Consider the following 21,277-nt stretch of genomic DNA (forward strand, 5'->3'; position numbering starts at 1 on the left):
GGGACATACAGACATTTGATTGTAAACACATAACCCCATCGAGGGTCTTAGGACTAGTAGGACATGCATAGCAATAGCTGATACTAGCATGATCACAGGCTAGTCAGAAAGAACATAAGCACATTAAAGGGATAGGGACTTGGGATGACAAGTACACAATAAGTGATTGAAAGGGCATGTTTTGAAACACACAAAGGGGAGTGCATTAATCTAAAGGGAAGGGGGAAAATAATAACATGCTGGTAATGTAACTTAACAGAACCACAAGCAGAAATAGACCAAAATGAAAGAAGCTGAAATGATTAAAGGAGCATGTTGTTGTTGAAGCTTTAAAATTAAACTAGGACATACTAGTTGAGAAAGCAAAGTGCAGAAAGATAAGGCAAATAGGATTCCACAGTCTAGGCTTGGCTTTCAGCCGGCTAGACAAAATAGTAGCACAAGTAGTAATAGAGAAAGAGAGAGTTTTTGAGTGTGTAAGTGTGTGTTCTGAACTCAATTGTTCCTGTGTTTAAAGAAAAGAGGGTAGGGCATTTATAGCTTTGAAAACGAGTAGAAAAATAAGGTAACTAGTAAAGTTTTAACACAAATGTAGAAATAATCACAATCAGAATCCCATTAATGCAAGTATTCCCTTTAATCAAGGAATTACTACTCAAACGGATACTAACAGGGACAATTAAGGAAAAAAAATCAATTCGAGAAAGATTGATTTCTGACCATATAAGGGATAGTAAAAGTATAAAGTAAATATTTGAGTCTAAGTACAAAATATACTTAATTTTGGGAAAGGATTCACCAGGGGTAACACATCACAGCAAAGGAAGGGAATCAATCAATTTAAACAAAACGAATGAAATTAAGGATTTATAAGAAAACTTTTGCAATTAATCGTAACTGGAGAAAATCAAGATCAATCAAGAAGTGGTCATGATTCTGCACTTTAACATATACATAGAAAGGAATGAACAGGCGTATCAGACATGCAGGGTCAAACATATTGACAAAAAGGAGCAAGTTAAATGAACATAAACATACAGGAGTGGCATGAATAGGCTAGGGACTATTCAAAGCATGGTAATCAACAAGGTCAAGCAGTGATGGCTCACACGTAGAACCCAAGTGAAGAAACCAGTCTAATAGGTAAAGAGAGTCAGAAAGAAGTAAAGAACTCACAGTAACAAGTGAGGAAAACCTTTTAAGAAATTAGGGTTTTAACAATAGTCGAGATTAAAAGAATGGTAAGAACTCAGAATCAGTTAAGCCAAACAAGGAAAAGGATTCAAATACAAAGAACTTAATCGAAACAAGTATATACACAAACAAACAAAGACAGCTTCAGAACTCGGATAAAACCAAAAGATACCTAGGGTTTCAACACGATGAACCAGGTAGAAAAGCATGAACACATCGTTTAAACATGGTTGTCACACCTCCTTTTTCACTACACCCCGAGAAGGGTATAAGGGAGTTTTTTCAATTAACGTAACAATCGAAATGGTATTACTTTATTAAATTCAGAGTCGTCACTTGGGATAATTTTATGGTGTCCCAAGTCACCAGTTCAAATCCCGAATCGAGGAAAGATTGACTCTGTATTACAGTGCGCGAACCAGAAATGCGGGTAAGGAATTCTTTTAACCCGGGAGAAGGTGTTAGGCATTCCCGAGTTCCGTGGTTCTAGCACGGTCGATCAACTGTTATTATTGGCCTATTATCTGATTTTAGAACATTTTAAACCTATGTGCATTTTAACTTTATAACTGTTTTTATTCATTTTAAGGAAGATTTCAACGTCAGCCAAAACACATCTTTTGATCGCGCCACATGAAATACACCCGCAGTCTGAGACATATTCTATTTGATGTTGTTAAGATTTGGATCTGGGTCACATGAAATGCACACCCGAGTTTAGGAATGTAAATTATTAAAATAACGCGCCTAAAGCAAATACGTGTTTGCAACTTTGTGAGGGCCAAGGAAATTTCACTAGATGGCACATCTCGGATTCTAAGGATTAAATCAAAATTAGTTAAGCGAGGGCTATGCAATTGTCATTTCGTTTGGCATGGCACACCTCGAATTATTCTAATTAAAAGGGCTTAAAAACTAACTCATGAGGGCCATAAACTGTATTTGCTAAGTGTGGCACACCTCAAATATTAATAAGAGCCTAATTGATTAAGACGTCAAATGTAATTAAGGTTTCTATTAAACTAATCAAAAAGCTTGCAAGAGAAAGTTGATTATTCAAGCAAATGGGCTTAATCTAGCACAAACGAACTGATGGCTTAATAAACAAGAGACTACACAGTTTGAGCCCAAGCCTGAGCCCAAATTTCAAGTCGCGTGATTACTGAAGGTCAGACCCAATATCGAGCCCCTGCATCGTGTGGACATCAGAATATTTGTGCACAATTCCTTTAATGGGGGGAAGGTCACTAGCAATCTCAAATGGCCTTGATTTCATTAATTGGGCCAACATTGGGATTATATTTCTGAACCCGTCTCTTATACACAATAAATTAATTAATTATAGATCAATCAAGACACTACATGAAGCATGAGATGAAATTAACTCTTTACTAATGGATTCAAGTTATTCAAGTACAAGATAATTAATTAGCCGTTTAAAAACACTAACACCATTTCCAATCGAAAGTGCCCATGCATAACTAATTAAAACGCACCTGCCAATTACATCTCCAATTAATCAATGAACTCAACTCGAAGTAGGCATGTTCCAAATACTATCAAAATCCCTGAAGCTAACATATAGATCACTTGGATCTCAATAAGATACCTAAACTCTCACTCACACAGATTCATACTCTAGAAAATGAATCCACAGAGGTCAATATTATTTGTCGAATACACACCTTGATCTAATACTATTAGGCGAACATATTTACTCAACAAACCCTAAACTACTCCATACAATTCCTTAGCAGATAGCTCTAGCACAGATTGAATGAGTGAACACCAAACAAAGTCCAATTACAAATCCCATAATAACCCTCAAATGTTCGTAACACTATATTAACTCAAACACCTTAGATAGTAAATGTGACTTAACAACTCAAATGAAAACAGAATAAAAGCAGAAAGAAGAGGAAAACAATCAGTAGGTAGAAAGATCTTCGTTTCTTTACAACATGTCATTCCTCGAATTCACTTCAAAACTAAAGGAGTTCCAAGCTCGTGTACCTGGAAATGAAATAAAGGAAGCAAGGAAATGAAGTATCAGCAGAAACCACAGCAGAGCAACACCAGTTTCAGCAAACCAACTCGAACCAGAGAAAATTGATGTGAAGTAGTAAAAGAAACAGTCCCAATCTAGTTGGGAATAGATCAACTTCAAACCAAGCTTTTGAAAACCAGATTTAATCCATTTCCACCACTCAATGAATCAAAGATTGCTTCAGCAAATTGGAAATTGTAAAAAAAAGAGAAGGAACTCAATGAAACAGTAACTTCATTCAAATTTTCTAGCCGTTTTTGTTTTTCTGCAATTTTTCCCTTTTCTTTTTCCCCTCCTTCTTTCTGCCTTGCTAGTGAAGCAAAAATGCCTTTATAGGCAGGGTATTAGGGCTGCAGAAATGAGCTAAATTTGCACCTTAAACCTTTTCAAATTTTCATTTTTGCCTAGATACCCTTAGTGTAAAAATCAAATTTTCAGTTAGGTCCCTACCCCAGCTTCCAAGAAGCTTCCTCAATCAGTTAATCAGAGATTCTCTACCTAGACTTCCTAAACTGCCCTTACAACCCCTGTTATTTACTCCTTCAACTTAAAACCAACTCTGGGTCAATTCTGAGTCAATGGTTCAAACCCAAATCAATGGGTCAGAATTGAACCCAAGGCCCAAACCAAAAGATCATAACTTCAACTGACTAATTCGAGCGAGAAGCAGAAAGGGAAAACAAATGAACAACTACAAAAGCCCAAAATCTAAACTAACCATTGATTTTCTTTTAAGCCAAATACCAAACTAGAACTAAACTAAATTAACAAATTAACAAAATCCATCTCAAGCTAATTAACAGAACATGGCATAACCTAAAATAAGATTAAGAAAACAGAGGACAGTAATTAAAAACTTGAGAAGAGAAACTGAAAAACTAACAAAATGAACCCTAAATTAATCTAAAGGGAAAAGCGTGGTTCAAAACTCTGCAACAAATTCAGACAGAGGACAAGCCACTCAAATAGACGTAGAAGAAAAGAAGAAGAACAAGAGATGAAACGAATGATAATGGACATAAAATGAAAGAAAACTCACCAAGTAAAACTCGAAACCAACACTAGAACCCTCGATTTAACAAAATTGATGCTAACCACTTAAGAACAAATGAACAACATCGATTTTGCATTGAATCAAGCTTCGAAACGTAAAAATCGAAAGCATAGGCTGATGTATGCCGCAGAATCGAGGGTGAAGCGATTTGGAGTTTTAGGGTTCATCGCTTCGAATCAAGATTCGACGGAATCTGGGGTGATTCGAAGGAAACGGAGTAGAGATTGGGGAAAGGGGGGTTGTGAGGGTTCTATGGTGTTAAGATGGGGGTGATTGGAGTGGTTTGCAACGGCGCCGCCGGCGTAGGGTTTCAAGGCGGCGTTTCTAGGGTTTCGGAGTTCAGAGACGAGGATGGGAGGAAGAGGGTCTGAGGGGGGTAGGGCTAGGTTTGGACAGTTTTATATGGGGAAGGGGTCGAGTTCCGGTCCGTTGGATCGAATGAGATCAACGGTTGAGATGAAGGGATTCTGAAACGGCATCGTTTGGTTGGAAAGTGTGGCTGGATCGGGTGGGGATCAATTTGGGCTTGGGTCAGCCGATTTTAAAGGGAAAACTAATTTGGGCTTGGGTGAATTTGAATTTTTGCCAAACATCTGACCTCTTCTATTCCTTTTTCTTTTTTCCAAATTAATTCTTTTTCTTCTTTTTTTCAAAATTAAATTAAAATATAAATTAAATCCTAGAACATGAAAAACACTAATTAAACCTAAATAAAAATTATCACAATTAATTAAAAACAAATTAAAAGAGGACTACTCAAAATCAAAGTTAAAATTAAAGAGTGCAAATTAAACTATTTTTTGTGATTTTATTTTTTTATAAAATAACTAATTACTAATTAATTCTTAAAAATGAAAAGTTAAATCCTAAATGCACATGCAACATATTTTTTTGTATTTTTTATTAATTAAATAAAATAAACGTGCATAGACAAATGCAAACAATTGACAGAAAATGGCACAAAAATCAACAAAATTGCAAACAATGGGAGAAATTATTTTGATTTGAATTTGTGGGAGTAATTCATATAGGGCAAAAATCACGTGCTCACAATGGTAAAATCATAAAACAATACTAAAAATCAGAGAAGAAATCCTTTTTAAAAGAGGTTGAGAAAACTCTAATCGTTGACGACGAAGAATCGCTTTGAATAATCGGAGAACCTTTATGGAAGACACTTAAAAGGTTTATAACATACATAGATCTAAGCTAGATCTGAAAGAAAAAATCAGAAACCCTTTAAAGTTAGGGTTTCGGAGAACCCAGAAAAATGAGAAAGACTTTGAAAAGTTAGCGATCTAGCTGGAAAAGTCAAGGATCTGGCTCGAACGGCCATGGATGGCCGGAAAAAGACCAGAGATAGAGGTTGAGCAAGGACTGGACCAGTTCTCTTCGAGATCTGTCCCTGAAATCACACAAACAGGCCACCAGAAGACGTAGGAGACCGGTATACATCTCAAACAGCCATGGGAGTCCATGGATTGAGTGGGGATTGAAAGGGATTAGGGTGGATTTTGGGTGGCGGCGGCTAGGGTTTAAGTGAGGTTGCAGAGAGAATTGGAGAGGAAGGGGATTCAAGGGTGGCGGGTTGGTGGAAATGATTTAAGGTAAGGGGGTCGTTTGGGGTTAAAAATGGTAAGGTGGAACGGTGGTCGTTGATCTGAATGATCATCGGCCTAGATTAAAAGGGGTAGGTGGGGATCCGGGTTTGGGTAGGATTTAATTGGGTAAGGGTCGGGTTTAAATTAAAATTGGGCTGGGGAATTGGGGATTCGATTTAGGCTAAAATTGAAATACAAATGTGATGTTATTTAAATGGCCAATTTTTTCCTTTTTAAATTATAAAAAATAGTAAATAGTTTCTAAAAATAAATTAAAAGTACTAAAATAATTTATGACACATAAATAACAATTTAAAATATAGGGCCCAATTTTATGCGTACAAAACATAATTAAACCTTAAAAGGGCCAATATCGTAATTATGCAATTTAGCTTTAAAAATATTAAATGAAATTGTAAAAATATAAAAAAAAATTACTTTAGCTATACTTTGGCATAAATATAAAAATTCAATAGATGAATTATCAAGATAGTAAATTTTGGAAATAATTATTGGGATTTTATGGATAAACAAAGGGGGAAATAAATCCATTAAAAACCTTTAAAATTGTGGAAAAATAATAAAATCCTTAGATATGCTTATATATGCATATATATGTTATTTCGAAGTTATTTTGCATATTGAAAATATATAGAAAAAAATTGGGTATCAACAAATACAGGTCGTTGAGGGACATCGACTCCACCAATGATCATGTGGATTACATGTTGTGGTTCTTCTTGTTCATTTTTCCTTGCATCTCTTTCCCTGAAGTGATTCTTAGCTCGATCACTTAGAAATTCTCGAAGGTGACCCTCGTTGAACAACCGAGCTACCTCTTCTCTTAGCTTCCTGCAATCTTCGATTTTATGGTCATGTGTGCCATGATACTTGCATATCAAGTTTAGGTTCCTTTGAGAATGATCGGTTTGTATGGGCCTGGGCCACTTAGTATCTTTGATTCTTCCAATAGCTGACACGATCCCTGACGCATCTACGCTGAAATTATACTTTGACAATCGAGGTGCCTCCGCGGGGTTAGTATGCTTATCGAACCCGCTCTTACTCATGAGTCCTCGAGAACTTTGGCCTCGATCGTTTCTCTTATCATTTCGAGGATAATTACGACCCAAGCCGTTGTTTCTCCGCTCGAAGTATAGTTGATACCATTCCTTGTTCGATCTCGATTCCCTGTCTACATCCCTCGAGGGCTTGGCCGCGAACCTTTTTGGATGAACTGGACCCGGGGGGCTCCCAACTGGTCGTCCTCGACCCTGATTTTTGACTGGTAACAGTTGTGCACATCTAACCATGTCACAGCTGGATACTCGATCAAGTTCTACTTTAATTGTCGAGACGCAATCGAGCTCCTTTCATTCAGACCCTGCATAAAAGCTTGTACTGTCGTGTCATTCGAGACCGACGGTAACTCCATTCGCTTCATCTGGAACCTAGACACGAACTCCCTCAACATCTCGTCGTTCCTCTGTTTTATCTTGAAGACGTCCGATTTTCTTGCGGCCACCTTTATGGCCTCGGCGTGTGCTTTCATGAAGGCATCTGCTAACATAGCAAACGAATCAATAGAGTTAGGAGGCAAGTTATGGTACCAAATCATGGCTCCCTTCGATAGTGTTTTTCCAAACTTTTTCAACAAAACTGATTCGATCTCATCGTCATTCAAGTCATTTCTTTTGATTCTGCAAGTATATGAAGTAATATGCTCGTTAGGCTGGTTGTCCCGTTATATTTGGGTATATCGGGCATGCAAAATATTTTGGAAATGGGCATCGGAGCCGCGCTCTGAGGGGATGTTTTTTGTATGAACTTTTTGGCGTCTAAACCTTTCAAAACCGGAGGTGCCCCTGGTATTTGGTCTACACGGGAATTATAAGTCTCCACCTTTTTATCATTATCCTCAATCTTCTTTTCTCCAGACTCAATCCTCTTGGTGAGCTCTTCAAGAAGCCTCATAATGGTGAGGTCAGTCCCCGAGTCATTTCCGTTCGACCTCCCCGGCGCTGGTTCAGCACGTCGAGCGTTTTCATGTTTAGCTATGCTCGGAGTCTTATTCTGGCTTTGAAGTTGAGCGGTGGCGATCTGCTGAGCTTGCAGCATCTCGAATATCACTTGGAGGTTGATTCCCCCATCTCCCATTCCTTGTGCTCCTTGGCCACCAGATCGGGTTTCCCTGCGTACATTCCCCTAGGGATCTGTGCCTAAATCCACATTTAGATCAATGTGTGAACTAACATCAACTGGCTCCATATTTGGCACTTCCCCTAGGTTTATCGGTGATACACTGACCCCTGCATTGTTGTTTTCTCCAAGACCTTTGTTGTCGTGAACAGATGCGGTTTGTGAGCTAGACATATTTGAGCCTGAGAATCAAAAAATCTTGACAAGAAAAAGTGTAAAAACGTGTGTAATGAGAATCAGTAAAGAAATAATCACTATTATCTTTAGCCCCACGGTGGGCGCCAAACTGTTTACCTCGCAAATACGAGTAACAATTAAATTTGATTAGTGGTTTTAAAGATATGTGATTTAGTTCAATACCAATTAATAATCAAGAAGTATGAAGTAGAAATGAAAGAAATAAGTGAATCAAACCAATATAACTCAGCAGTGGTGACCTCGAGCTTAGTCACCTCGAGATACGTTTAGAACAATAAGAACAATTAAGCAAGAAAAGTAAAGTAAGAGCAGTAGAGCTAAAGGACAATTCTGATGAACAGTAGGCAAAAAGAAAAAGAGTATATTCTTTTCTAAATGATTAGATGATCTCGCAAATGATTAGGGTCCCCTTTATATAATAGAGGAACCCTAAATAAGGTATATTTCTATTTACAATAAGGAATATTCTCGGTACAGCTGTCTAACTGCCTAGTACGGAATCGTACAATCCTTTTCCAAAATTTGCGCCATGTTCTTGGAAACGTGGCAGGAATCTAGCTCATTCTGTTACAAATCCATAATGGTACAATTTCGAGGTCGAGCATACTTAACTTCGGTATTCCTCGCACTCTTATCTTCGGGCATTGCATTCCGTCCTCGAGCTCGGTTCTAGTATGTCGACCTCGAACTTGAGCTTACTCGAACGCGGACCTAAGGCGATCCCTCGAGCCTGGGAAATCGAGCGTGCCTGATTTTGACCTTATACAATTTTAAGATAATCTGTTCCATACGTCCTGCACAAAGAATCGACACGAGTTCACTATAGAATTTTCTCACGCAACCCCTGCAAAATTTGAAAGGAAAAAGAGTTTGCGTTGAATGAATTAATTGAGAGAAAAAATGGAAGATCAATTGAAAAGAATATGACTGAAGCGAATAAAGCAAGACACTAATAGGAAAAAAAAATAACCAGCATACCCAGAAATGAATGGTCCATACGGACGCAGGCAGTCGGCCCAAAACAACTAAGCGCCTAGCGAAACCTATGATGGAGAATGGCAACGGAACCCTAACGGCGTCCAAATCCAAACAGGGGTCATTTTCAGAATCCACAGAATTTTAATAACAACTTCATCTCGAATTTTAAATCCATCTCTAAATTGAATAAACGGCAAAATTTCAAACAATGTACAATCTAATTCACGCACTAGGAAAGTTGAATCTGTCTTTTTGTGAATCCGTAAAAAATTTATGTAACACTGTAATATTTTCTTTACTGTCCTTTTTCTGTGTGAAAGAGATTCATTTCGTCCATGTACAACTCTGATATCTCCTAAAAAAATACTATAACCTTTCTCTGTGTATGTGTGTATTTTTGTTGCTCTATTGGTAATGGTGAGGAGCAAAGTAATACAGAGGCCTAATGCTTCCTGTGTCCATAGAAAGGATAGTGAAGTTCCTGGCCGTCTCTCGGTATCCCGACCGGATAACCCAAAGCTGGTGAGGAACATCTATGCGCCGCCGAATACGCCGGAGGTAAGTAGAAACAGCTGACTTTTCCTGGCTTCACGTTCGATGTCGGAAAATCAAGGCAAGACATAGGCGAAGACGGAGGAGAGATCTTCTTCTGCAAATTAATCGGAGATAATAAGGCTCTAATCTTAATCTCTTGATTCGTCAATGCCGAAACTCGACCGTACTCTTCGATCACATTCGCCAGGTCCTCGTCACAGGTAATCGATACTAAAACATCCAAATCCTCTGTCGGAAGCTTACACCTTAATCTCATAGACGATCCACACAATTCTCCAAATTTCACCATCAACTCTGAATCAGTAAAAATTTTAATCAGCTTCTGAAAAAGGCACGAAATATTATTCAAAACTAAACAAAAAGTGATAATAAGAAGATCAATGAATAATAAACAGACCTGAGAAAGAAATAGACAGATCAATGGAGAGGACTCTAGTAAAGCCCCCTATGTAACGGAGCTTTCCGTCAGAGCGACGAGGAAGGATTTTGCCACCGTAACTGTAGAGTAGTTTGAGGGTTTGGGTGGAGGGAGCCGACTTTTGAGTCCGACTCATGCTTCAAATTTTAGTACGACAAAGGAATTGAAAAACGAAAACTATTCGCGCTGAAAAAGGAGAATGAAGAACAGAAAAGAAGCTTCTAGAGAAAGAGAAGAAGATGCCTGAGATTTACTGCTCTTTCAAGAGTCAAAAGAGGGACGGGGAACAACATATATATAGGGTTTTGGGAGGGGCAAAGTGACGACGGCGTTTTAGTAGGTTATTCGAATATTCCTTAATTTTTGGGGTTTAAGAAAAAATAGTTTTATGGTGGGATCCACCTAAGCTGGGATGAGCGGTCTGGGTTTATGAGGTGTTGAGCTTAGCTTAATATAGATGGTGGAAGTATAGCGGGCCAGCTGGCAATTTGGGACCTTTGTTTCCTGGGTTTGGCCCCCATTTGTTTCGTAAAAATTGCACGGGCCATCCTATTTGGTCGCCTCCATTTAACCTATATTTATTTTTTAAAAATTTTCAACTTTTACCCACTTTTTAAACAATTTCAGCCCCTTTCTCCTCTTCCTTCCCCTCCTCAAAGTTTTATCTTTTCTTTTTCCAGAAGTAAGGTTCATTCCTATCTGCTTCTTCTTATTTCTCCGGTGAGTCCTATAAATTTTCACACCAACCTATACATCTGAAACAACCAATTTGCTTTCTTCTCAGCTCTTGCTCGACACACAAATTTGTTTTGCTGAAAAAATGGCACAAAATAGGGGTCAAGTAATTGCTCTTCTTTCTTCTCAGCTCTTGCTCGACACACAGAGATGGCCCCGAAATTAAATTCTTAAAGGAGTTCTAATTTTGGGAATTAAATAGAATTTGGGTTATTGGTATCGTGAATACAAATAAATGGGTCAATGTGTTTCTACGTCTGCTTGTCACCATAACAGAAGTGTAATTTCATCATCAAGACCTGCAAAAGATCATCACCATAACGTTGTTGTTGTATCATTTAAAAGCAAAAAACAGTCACAACTGCAAGGATTATTGATAGAAAGAAGATGGTGTGGCAAATGAAATTATAAACAAACAAAAACTTCAGCTCTAGAGCTGAAGTTCCCCCGTTACAAAGACAAAAACTTCAGCTCTAGAGCTGAAGTTTCCCAGTTACAAAGACAAAAACTTCAGCTCTAGAGCTGAAGTTCCTCAGTTACAAAGCAAAAACTTCAGCTCTAGAGCTGAAGTTCGCTAGTTACAAAAACAACAACTTCAGCTCTAAAGCTAAAGTTCGCCAGTTACAAAATAAAAACTTCAGCTCTAGAGCTGAACTTCAGGTCCGGCTACTAGAATGCTGAAGTTTTGCGTGATTGTCTTTGCTACTTCAGCCCGTATGCTAAAGTTATGCGAAAAAGCGGGTACGCTTGCAATTTCTTTTGCAAAGTGGGCACAAGTTAAAACGTGACACAAAAACGGGTATAGATGCAAATGTACCATTTGTTTCGGTCACCAGTGGGCCTCGAGTCTACAGCAAACACAAAGGGGCATTTGTATCTATACCCGCTTTTTGTGTCACGTTTTAACTTGTGCCCGCTTTACAAAAAAATTGCAAGCGTACCCGCTTTTTCGCATAACTTTAGCATACGGGGCTGAAGTAGCAAAGGCAATCACGCAAAACTTCAGCATTCTAGTAGTCGGGCCTAAAGTTCAACTCTAGAGCTGAAGTTTTTGTTTTGTAACTGACGAAGTTTTTGTTTTTGTAACTGGGGAACTTCAGCTCTAGAGCTGAAGTATTTTTCTTTGTAACTGAGGAACTTCAGCTCTAGAGCTGAAATTTTTTTCTTTGTAATTTGGAACTTCAGCTTTAGAGCTAAAGTTTTTGTTTGTTTATAATTTCATTTGAGTCGCCGTAATTTTACAAAGGTTCCGCTTTTTATTGTGCGTAGGGAGTATGATAATTTGTCTTAAATGCAGAAAATTGCAGCAATTGAAAATACAAAACGTATGAACTTTTCCATTCGTTCGCAGGTGAGAATTCTTCATTGCCTTCGAGATTTTATCTTCCAGTTGATGTTCATGATGCTCTAAGCATTGAATCTAAAAATTGAAAATTTAATATTATTCTTATACATGAAGGAGATTTTGTCTCTCTTGTGAGTATTATTTGTTTTTAAGAATAATCGTATTTTCACTAATATTATTCTTATCAAGATAGAACCTTTACAGCTGAGGGTGTCCGCGAAAAAGAAAAAATGATTGAAAATTTATAGGACTCACCGGAGAAATAAGAAGAAGTAGATAGAGATAAACCTTACTTCTGGAAAAAGAAAAGATAAAACTTTAAGGAGGAGAAAGGGGGCTGAAGTTGTTTAAAAAGTGGGTACAAGTTAAAAGTTTTTAAAAAAATGGGTATAGGTTAAATGGGGTCGACCAAATAGGGCGCCTCATGCAATTTTTACAAACACAAAACCCTGCCACTTCAGTCTTCTTTCTACTCAACTTGTTCCTTTTAAAATGGTTAAAATGGCATGGTGTAGCCATTTTTACAGCTGGCTATCCAAAAATGCCATCATCGCTAATGTAATCGATTTTTAGTCATTTTAACTTAAAATATATTAATAAATGATATAATTGCTCTTGAACTTTTTAACTTCCTGTTTAGTTACTTTTCATATTTTATCACCCTTCTCTTTCTTTTTACCGCAACGTACGGATTTCGCTTTCGTGAGAACACTTTCTTCGAATTAAGTCTGGATTAGGTCCAATTTTTTTCAAAATTATCTGGGTGAGTGTTGTTTTTGCAATAATGTGTTTGAATTTTCGTTGTTATTGTTGTTTTGTTAGGTTTAAGTTTGATTTCAATTCTGTTAGCGTTTAAATATTTGTGGTAATTTAACTTTTATGATTTTTTCTTTGTTCAGTAGTTCGTCTTATTTCTGATAATTTTATCACTCTGTTATTAGTTTTATGTTATAATATTATAATCGTTCCGTAATTTATTTTGATAAGTTATTCCAATATTTTTCTAGTCTCTGTACATTAGGGTTAATTTTCAAGTATTTTTTTGCTTCAACTACATTATAGATTTCTCCAGTTCTTGTTAAAACTTGAAATCCAGAATAATGTGTTGGACTTCATATTTAAATTTGGTGTATTATATTATACGAAAAATCTGTCTTTTGAAGGCTTGTTTTCCAGTATTTTATAATGGATGGTTTTTATTATGTTTTTTGTTTATCCAGTTTAGTAATAAATTTTGTCCAATATATTATACTAGAAGTCTGTCCTGTGAATGTTTGTCCTCCAGTATGTTATACTGGATGATTATTATAATATAGTTGAGTTTTGTTTGATTCCAGTATTTTTTACTTTTAGTCTGCTGTGTGTAAGCTTGTTGTCTAGTATGTTATACTGGATGAGTTCTTTTTAGACTAGAATTTTATTTTATTGTGATTAATTTTTTTGAATGTTTATTTGTCATTTTTTTCTTTTTTAATATGCTCTTTGATCCAGTATGTAATACTTGAGTTTTGTTTGATTCTAGTATATTTTAAGGGAAGTCTGTCGTCTATAAGCTTGTTGTCCAGTATGTTACACTGGATAAAATCTGTTTGGACTGAAGTTTTGTTTTATTTATTATTACTCTTTTTGAATGATTATTTGTCTTTTTCTTTTTTAATATGCTCTTTGATCCAGATTAAAGCATTAAGATCAAACCAGAAAATTCGAAGAATCAGAAGAATAATTGAGAGCTTACTTCGCTCAATTATTTTACTGATTCTTTGAATTTTCTTGTTTGAATTACAAATTAGAAGAATCGTAGAGTATCACATTGAAGTGTATGATCGTAGAAGAATACGAATATCAAACCAGAGAAATTCAAATAATCAGAAAAATAATTGAGAGAGCTTACTTCGATTTGTAGATTGATGCCAAAAGATTCTGCTAAAACAGAATATGAGGCCAACTCGCGTAAATTTTATAAAGAGAGTAGGGGTATTTTAGTCAATAAATTGTTAGTGTGGTAACTTAGTGGCTAAATATAGTTGACTTTTAATTATGTGGCTAAATTTAATTGACCAAGCGTAAAATTGGCCATTTGTAAATTTTTCGCTTTAAAATGTACACCTTTTCTTTTAGCCTCTTTAAATTTGTACTACGCAATAGTAAATTTTTTGTATTGTGAAATAATTTTAATTTATTACCAAAGAAATAACTTAAATTTTAATGTCTCCTATCCTCCAAATGAAACCACAAAAATATCATGCGTATTTAGAACCATAAATCTTAAAAATTGTTCTCTTTTTTCTTAAATTATATGTCATGTTGTGTGTCACTTATTTCTTACTGTTTACAAAATGGGCACGCTTACCTAATAGACTATAATATATTTTAACCGAGCTTACTCAAAATTTTCGGGGAGGTCTAGAAAGGGTGATGACACTGCTCAAGGTCTAGGGGTAGCTTAACATAATATTAGAGGCGGATCCAAAATTTAAACTCTATGAATTCATCTTTTAAGGTTTTTAACATTAAACCTATCATATTTTTAAAGTTATGAGTTCATATTTATTATTATTGTAATTTTAATAAATTCTTACATATAAAATTTTGCTTCGCGTCAAAACTTATAGATTCAATTCGACCCGTTATTAATACACTACATATGCCCCTGCCTAATATGACCTATGTTATGTGCCATCAGCTAAGAAAAGGCAATCAATTAGCAAATATTATAAATATAACAATAACAAACCCAGTGTAATCCCACAAATAGGATCTGGGGACGGTAGTGTGTATGCAGACATTATCCCTACCTTGTGAAGGTAGAGACCGGGGCGGATCCGGTGAGTTAGATACGGGTTCCCGTGAACCCAGTAACTTTTGTCTATATCCGGTATTTGTATAGAAAAAATTATTAAATTTATAAGAATATTTAGCTTGGAATCCAGTTATTATTGTATATTAACTTAAGATTTGTGTAGGAACCCATAAACTTAAAATTCTAGATCCCCCTCTAGATAGAGAGATTGTTTCCGATAGACCTCTGCTCAAGGAACAGTGACAAGGAAGCAACCAACCATACAATAACCAGAAAAGGAAGAAAACAAAAACACACGTATACTAATAAATATCTAGAGATAAGAAAATATTACTAATACTATCAGTAAAAAAAACAACGTATAATAAAAAGGTGAAAAAATATTATAAATATATCATTTTAAAATTTTGACAAATTTCGTTGGTATCAAATATCAATGACAACTTGACGAGTATCTAACATTTTCCTTTTTTTCACTAACTTTTTTTAGAGGACGCAACAATTTGTATCCATAAGATTGCATGTGCAATGAGAGCATTTGGTCATTTTCATTTTCAAGGGGAAGACACGGCTGTGCCAAATTTAGGAATATAATTCTTTTAAAAAAAATTTAAGATATGTGCTGTTCGTTTTCTCTACCACTAGTCCTTGCTCCTTTGTAAGAATCTGAAGTCGCTGTTAGATGTTGCAGGGAAACTTCGATTACGGGTGTTACTTATCATTTACGACTTATTAAACATTCACCTGAAACACCTGTTTATAGTACTTTAAACCTTCCGTTTTAAAAATTACTTGCAATTGTACATTTTTCAAAAAGAGAGAGGATGATGTAATTTAGCTTAACAAAAGGGTTACTTTTATTTTGTTTTGTGGGTAAGTGTGTCAACTGAAGCTCGTGAATGTATGTCTCGTGTGATGGTGCTTACAAGATATCAGTTAATTTGATACAAGAAGATGCATGAATTGTGAACAATTTTAATTTAAAAAATTTCAGGGACACAAACTGATAATAAACTAGTATCAACATGACCTCTGAGAGAATCTCTAACACGTATTGATATAGGACCTTTTTTCGTTGGAGCTTAGAAGGCACGAATTAACAATTAGAAAGCACGTATTGTTTTTATTTTGTAAAAACAAATCAAATACTCTTTTACATTTTTCTTTTTCAAGGACCCCCTAGTCAACATAGTGAAGCGAAAGGAAGCTTCACGAAAATAATGTATAGATTATTAATAATATAATCGGTCGCTTCCCAACTCTTGAAACAAACCATAATTTAGGATATCGAATGTGACAAATGATCTACTTAATTCTCGTATATACATAAGTTTTTATTTTGTATTATCTGTTTCAGTTCATTAATCATATATTTGCATTGCATTGGGGTTGCTAGGTCTTTTTAACTAAATTTACATGTCAATCACTTTATATTTGACGAATCCCTTCAACTTGACACAATCCAAACGGGAAAACCGTTTTTTGGGGCCAAATTACCAATATTTTTACCAGTCGGTTTGGCAAAGCATCTAAAATTTACTTATTTTGAAAAATATTTTTTTAAGTACTTTTCAAAAAAGTGCGAGAAACAATATTTGTTTGGTTAATTAATTAAAAACTTTTAATCAGCAATTAGTATAGTGTTTGACTAAGCTTTTTAAAGTACTTCTAAATATATTTTTCTCGAAAATAATTTTTCAAAAAATACTTTTGGGAACAAGTTACTTTTTTCTGCTTCTCAAAAACTATTTATTCGTTTACTCAAAAATATTTTTTTATTCTAAAGTTTTAGTCAAACACTTTAAATTTGAAAAAAAAAACACTTTTAACCAAAACGAAACTTGACCAAATAAGCTATTAGACCGTTATTCTTACTCACTTCATATATTGGACCTTTTCCATGAAGGAGAAGAGATTGAATATTTGACCAGACCAATAAATAAATCATTGAAATGGTTCAATCATTCACAAATATAGTAGTTAGGTCAACTATTACTATGGTGGCAGAATATTCCATTTGAATACTATAATATTGGCCTCCGTCCAGAAACCGTGACTATCGTGTCAATATGATGATACAATTGTAAATTAGATTTTAACTTATGTCCACTGTTACACTATTAGTCCAATATAACCTGTTGTAAATTAAAGTTACTCTTTTTATTTTTTTCGATTATTAATTTCAACTGTCATGATTGAAGGAAAAAAAAATTCAATTGTTATGGTTAATTACCAACAATTATCTTTCAAGGACATGATATAATAGGTGTAAAAATAATTTACGCCTTTTAGTATATATAAGTTAATACCTTTGTAAAATAGACCTTTATGTCTATGGTAATATAGATATATCAGAAAGACAATGCGGTCACATTAAAAAATGTGAAATCATTTAACTTGTAAAAATTTTATGATTAATTAGATTTTTGGGACTTTAAAACTTTAAACAAATAGAGAGAACACAATTTATCTATTTATACTATGTTTGCAATATAATCATTATAATCCTATTCTCATAACTTTTATTTGAGACATCAACTATAATCAACTATAGACACTAGGAATGGGCGATTGGCGGATATATGTCATCCACGGACCACAATATTATCAACAGGGCATGGCCAACTGCTAGATTCGGCTTCTTATTTTAGAGGTTCAGAACCTAACAATGGCCGGCCTAATATTTAGTTCATGATAAGAAAGAAAGATGAAGTTCATGCACGTAACCCAGTGCCCTATATGTATAACAAACTTTATAAGTATGGGACAGAGATGGGAATGGACGATAATAGATGCTTTTCTTGTGGCTTTCTTCTTATTCGATATTGACATGCTTGTCTCTTTGTCCCCCTTTCATATCTAACATTTCCAGAAATAATGGAGGAGATATGGCACTGAGCTGCAGAAGACAATTCTATACAATTAACACGAGGAGATCAGGTAGCATAATTAAGAGATTTTAAGTAATAATAAAAAAAATCTCCCCCCCCCCCCCGCCTGGGGAAATATTTGCTATATATTTATATATATATCCCAGCATATATAGTTCTTGGCATCAAACAAGTTTAACTCTGAACCGAATAAGCTTAAAAAGCAGAAAGATAGTGTTTTAGGTAATTAAATTCTAGGTTTAATTACACTAGACACCTTACGATATGAACTCTTTTTCAGATATATTCTTGTATTTTAAAATAAAACACTTACGCCTCTGATGTTTTGGAAATCCTACACTTACACCCCTATGAGGCATATCCATAACTAAATATATTAAATATCTTAAAAAGAAGATTATTGTGAAGAAATGTAGCTCAAGGTAACAATATAAAACAAGACAATAAGTAATAGAATGAGAGAAAAAGAAAGAACTTTCTTATTTCATCAAGTATTCAAGTGTATCACATATTACATTTCATGCCTCTATTTATACTATTACATAGAAGCTTACAAAAGGATTATCTTAAACATAGCATTAATAATTGGGGTCATGGGGAAAATCACGAAAGGAGGTTATAGAGGTGTGGGAGTTAAAATTCTAATAGTAAGGAGTAGTGAGAGGTTATTTACATCATGGATGAAAATAATGGGAATAGTGGACATCCATATTAACTACATCTTCCGTTTCAATTTAGATGAGGTAGTTTGACTTGGCACAAAGTTTAAGAAAGAAAAGAAGACTTTTGAAACATGTGGTCTTAAAAGCTTAAGGGGTAAAATTTTTATTGTGGGGCCATAATATCTATGTGGCTATAAAAATTTCTCATTAAGGGTAAAGTGGGTAAAACAAAAAGTTGAAAATTAAATTGTTTCTAAATATATAAATGTGTCATTCTTTTGGAACGAACTAATAAAGAAAGTGTGTCATTTATATTGAAACGGGGGAGAGTAATAATATACAACACTCCCCCTTGTACGTTCAAAATAGATAATGTGTCTCGTTAAAACTTTTCCAATCTTGTGTCTCAACTTTTCAAATGTTGAGGTTAACAATGCCTTAGTAAACAAATTATTCAAATTATCATATGAACGAATCCGTTGATCATTAATTTCATCATTTTATTGAAGATCATGCGTGAAAAAGAACTTCAGTCAAAAGTACTTTGTTTGGTCTCCTTTGATATATCCTCCTTTCAGTTGAGCAATGCAAGCATCATTATCTTCATATAGTGTAGTTGGATTATACTTTTTCATAGGAAAATCACACATTTCCTGAATATGCTGAGTTGTTGATCTCAACCAAATACATTCATGACTAGCTTCATGGATTGCTACTATCCCAACATGATTTGAAGAAGTAGAAGCTATTGTTTGTTTCATTGAACGCAATGATATAGTTGTACCTCCATATGTAAACAAATAGCCTATTTGAGATTGAGCTTTATGTGGATCAGACAAATAACTTGCATCTGCACAGCCGATCATTGCTAACTTGGATTTATTAGAATAAAACAATCTCATGTCTATAGTTCCCTAAAGATATCCAAATATATGTTTAACAACATTTCAATGTCTACTCGTTGCGGAGGAGATGAATCTTGCTAATAAACTTACTGCAAAAGTAATATCTGGTTGGGTGTTATTAGCAAGATACGCTAATGCACCAATTGCACTAAGATATGGAATTCATCACCAACGAACTCTTCATCATTTTTTTGAGGTCGAAATAGATCTTTATTTATGTCAAGTGATCCCACAACCATAGGGGTACTCAATGGATGTACTTTATCCATGTAAATTTGCTTTAAAACCTTTTCAGTTATGTTGATTGATGGACAAAAATTTTATTTGTCACATGCCCAATTTGTCGGCCGAGATAAAATTTTATCTTACCAAGATATTTCATTTCAAATTCTTTCTTCAAACACTCTACATCCTTTGGAAGCTCTTTAGAAGAGCCAATGATATTCAAGTTATCAACATACACAATAAGATACACAACAATGATGACAAATTCAGATTTAGACCTCTTAATAAAGACACAAGGGCAAATGGGGTCATTTTTATACCCTTCCTTTAGAAAATACTTGCTAAGTCGATCGTACTGCACCGGCGTTGGTTGCTTCAATCCATATAAGGATCTCTGAATTTTTATTGAATAAATTTCCCTAGAACATTTATATGTTTCAGGAACTTTAAATCCTTCAGCGATTTTCATAAAAAAATTTGTTATCTAATTAGCCAAATATATAAGTTGTGGCTACATCGATCAATCGCATGTTAAGATTTTCATGAACTGCTAGATTTATTAGATACCAGAAGGTAATTGTATCTTCTACATGAGAATATATCTCCATATAATCAATCTCAAGCATTTGCAAAAACCCTTATGCATCAAGACGTACTTAATATCTTATGAATTCACCTTTCTCATTTCATTTTCGGACAAAACCCCATTTGTATCCCACTGGCTAGAAACCTTCAGGTATTTGAATTATTGCTCCGAAAACTTTACGTTTTTCAAGTGAAGCCAATTCCTCTTGAATTGCGTCTTTCCATTTCGGTCAATCCTTTCTCTATGATCCTCATCTTGTTTCATTACTTCAATTGTAATTTTATATGCAAAATTGTTATTAACAACAACATTATTTCTATTCCACTATTTCCCATAGAGACATAACTTATTGAGACCTCATTTTTATCACTTCCAGGTACTTGAACATTCAGTGACCCGAGCAGTCATTTTGTTTTTCAGATTCCTGTTCCCTCACTGAAGACTTCCAGTATGTGCTTTTACATTTTTATTACTTGCGGGAATAGTTGATTTGGTTTTGGAAGGGTCCAGATTGAATTCAGAACACTTAGTTCCATAATAGTGGCCTAAGGTGACCAAGTTTGACTTGAGTCAAAATTTTGAGTAAACAGCCTCAGAACCATGGTTTGAAAGTTCCAATACATTTGTAACATAATTTTGGACTTGAACATGTATTCGGATCTAGTTTCTGGTGATCCGGGAACGTTTCAGCGCTTATTGTTGAAAGTTGGCTCCTTGAATGTTTTAGAGCTTCCTAAATTTGGTTTGAAATAGACTTTGGTGTTATCAATATCCGTTTAAAATAGGTTCGTATTGTAGTTTGTGACTTGTGCGTAAAATTTGGCGTCATTCCGAGTTGTCTATGTATGATTCACCACGTTCGAAGCTAGTTGAAGAAGTTTGAA

At 35.1% G+C, this 21,277-nt stretch overlaps 1 protein-coding gene and 1 long non-coding RNA gene across 2 annotated transcripts; both read right to left on the reverse strand.

Moving 5' to 3' along the window:
• Positions 1-8,621: 8,621 nt before the first annotated feature.
• Positions 8,622-10,609, reverse strand: LOC104224728 (uncharacterized). Its single transcript, XR_011400405.1, has 3 exons — positions 10,224-10,609; positions 9,272-10,120; positions 8,622-9,137 (listed from the first exon to the last, which is right to left on the reverse strand). It is a non-coding gene; the product is annotated as an uncharacterized lncRNA (long non-coding RNA).
• An 8,601-nt stretch (positions 10,610-19,210) lies between these two features.
• On the reverse strand, positions 19,211-20,657 carry LOC138870896 (uncharacterized). Its single transcript, XM_070148736.1, has 4 exons — positions 20,574-20,657; positions 19,952-20,201; positions 19,673-19,713; positions 19,211-19,591 (listed from the first exon to the last, which is right to left on the reverse strand). The coding sequence occupies exons 1-4, from the start codon at positions 20,655-20,657 to the stop codon at positions 19,211-19,213; spliced, it is 756 nt and encodes a 251-aa protein (XP_070004837.1).
• Between the last annotated feature and the right edge of the window lie 620 nt (positions 20,658-21,277).

This window comes from Nicotiana sylvestris, chromosome 6 (assembly GCF_000393655.2).
Source record: "Nicotiana sylvestris chromosome 6, ASM39365v2, whole genome shotgun sequence".
NCBI lineage: Eukaryota > Viridiplantae > Streptophyta > Magnoliopsida > Solanales > Solanaceae > Nicotiana > Nicotiana sylvestris.

Excerpts from the sequence above, each read along its gene's own strand:
- LOC138870896 (XM_070148736.1), bottom strand. The coding sequence starts at position 20,657 with ATGAAACAAGATGAGGATCATAGAGAAAGGATTGACCGAAATGGAAAG. Across the intron at positions 20,202-20,573 it reads ATTGGCTTCACTTGAAAAAC|AGATCCTTATATGGATTGAA; the intron begins GTAAAGTTTTCG and ends ATAAAAATTCAG. Across the intron at positions 19,592-19,672 it reads AACCAGATATTACTTTTGCA|GGAACTATAGACATGAGATT; the intron begins GTAAGTTTATTA and ends GGATATCTTTAG.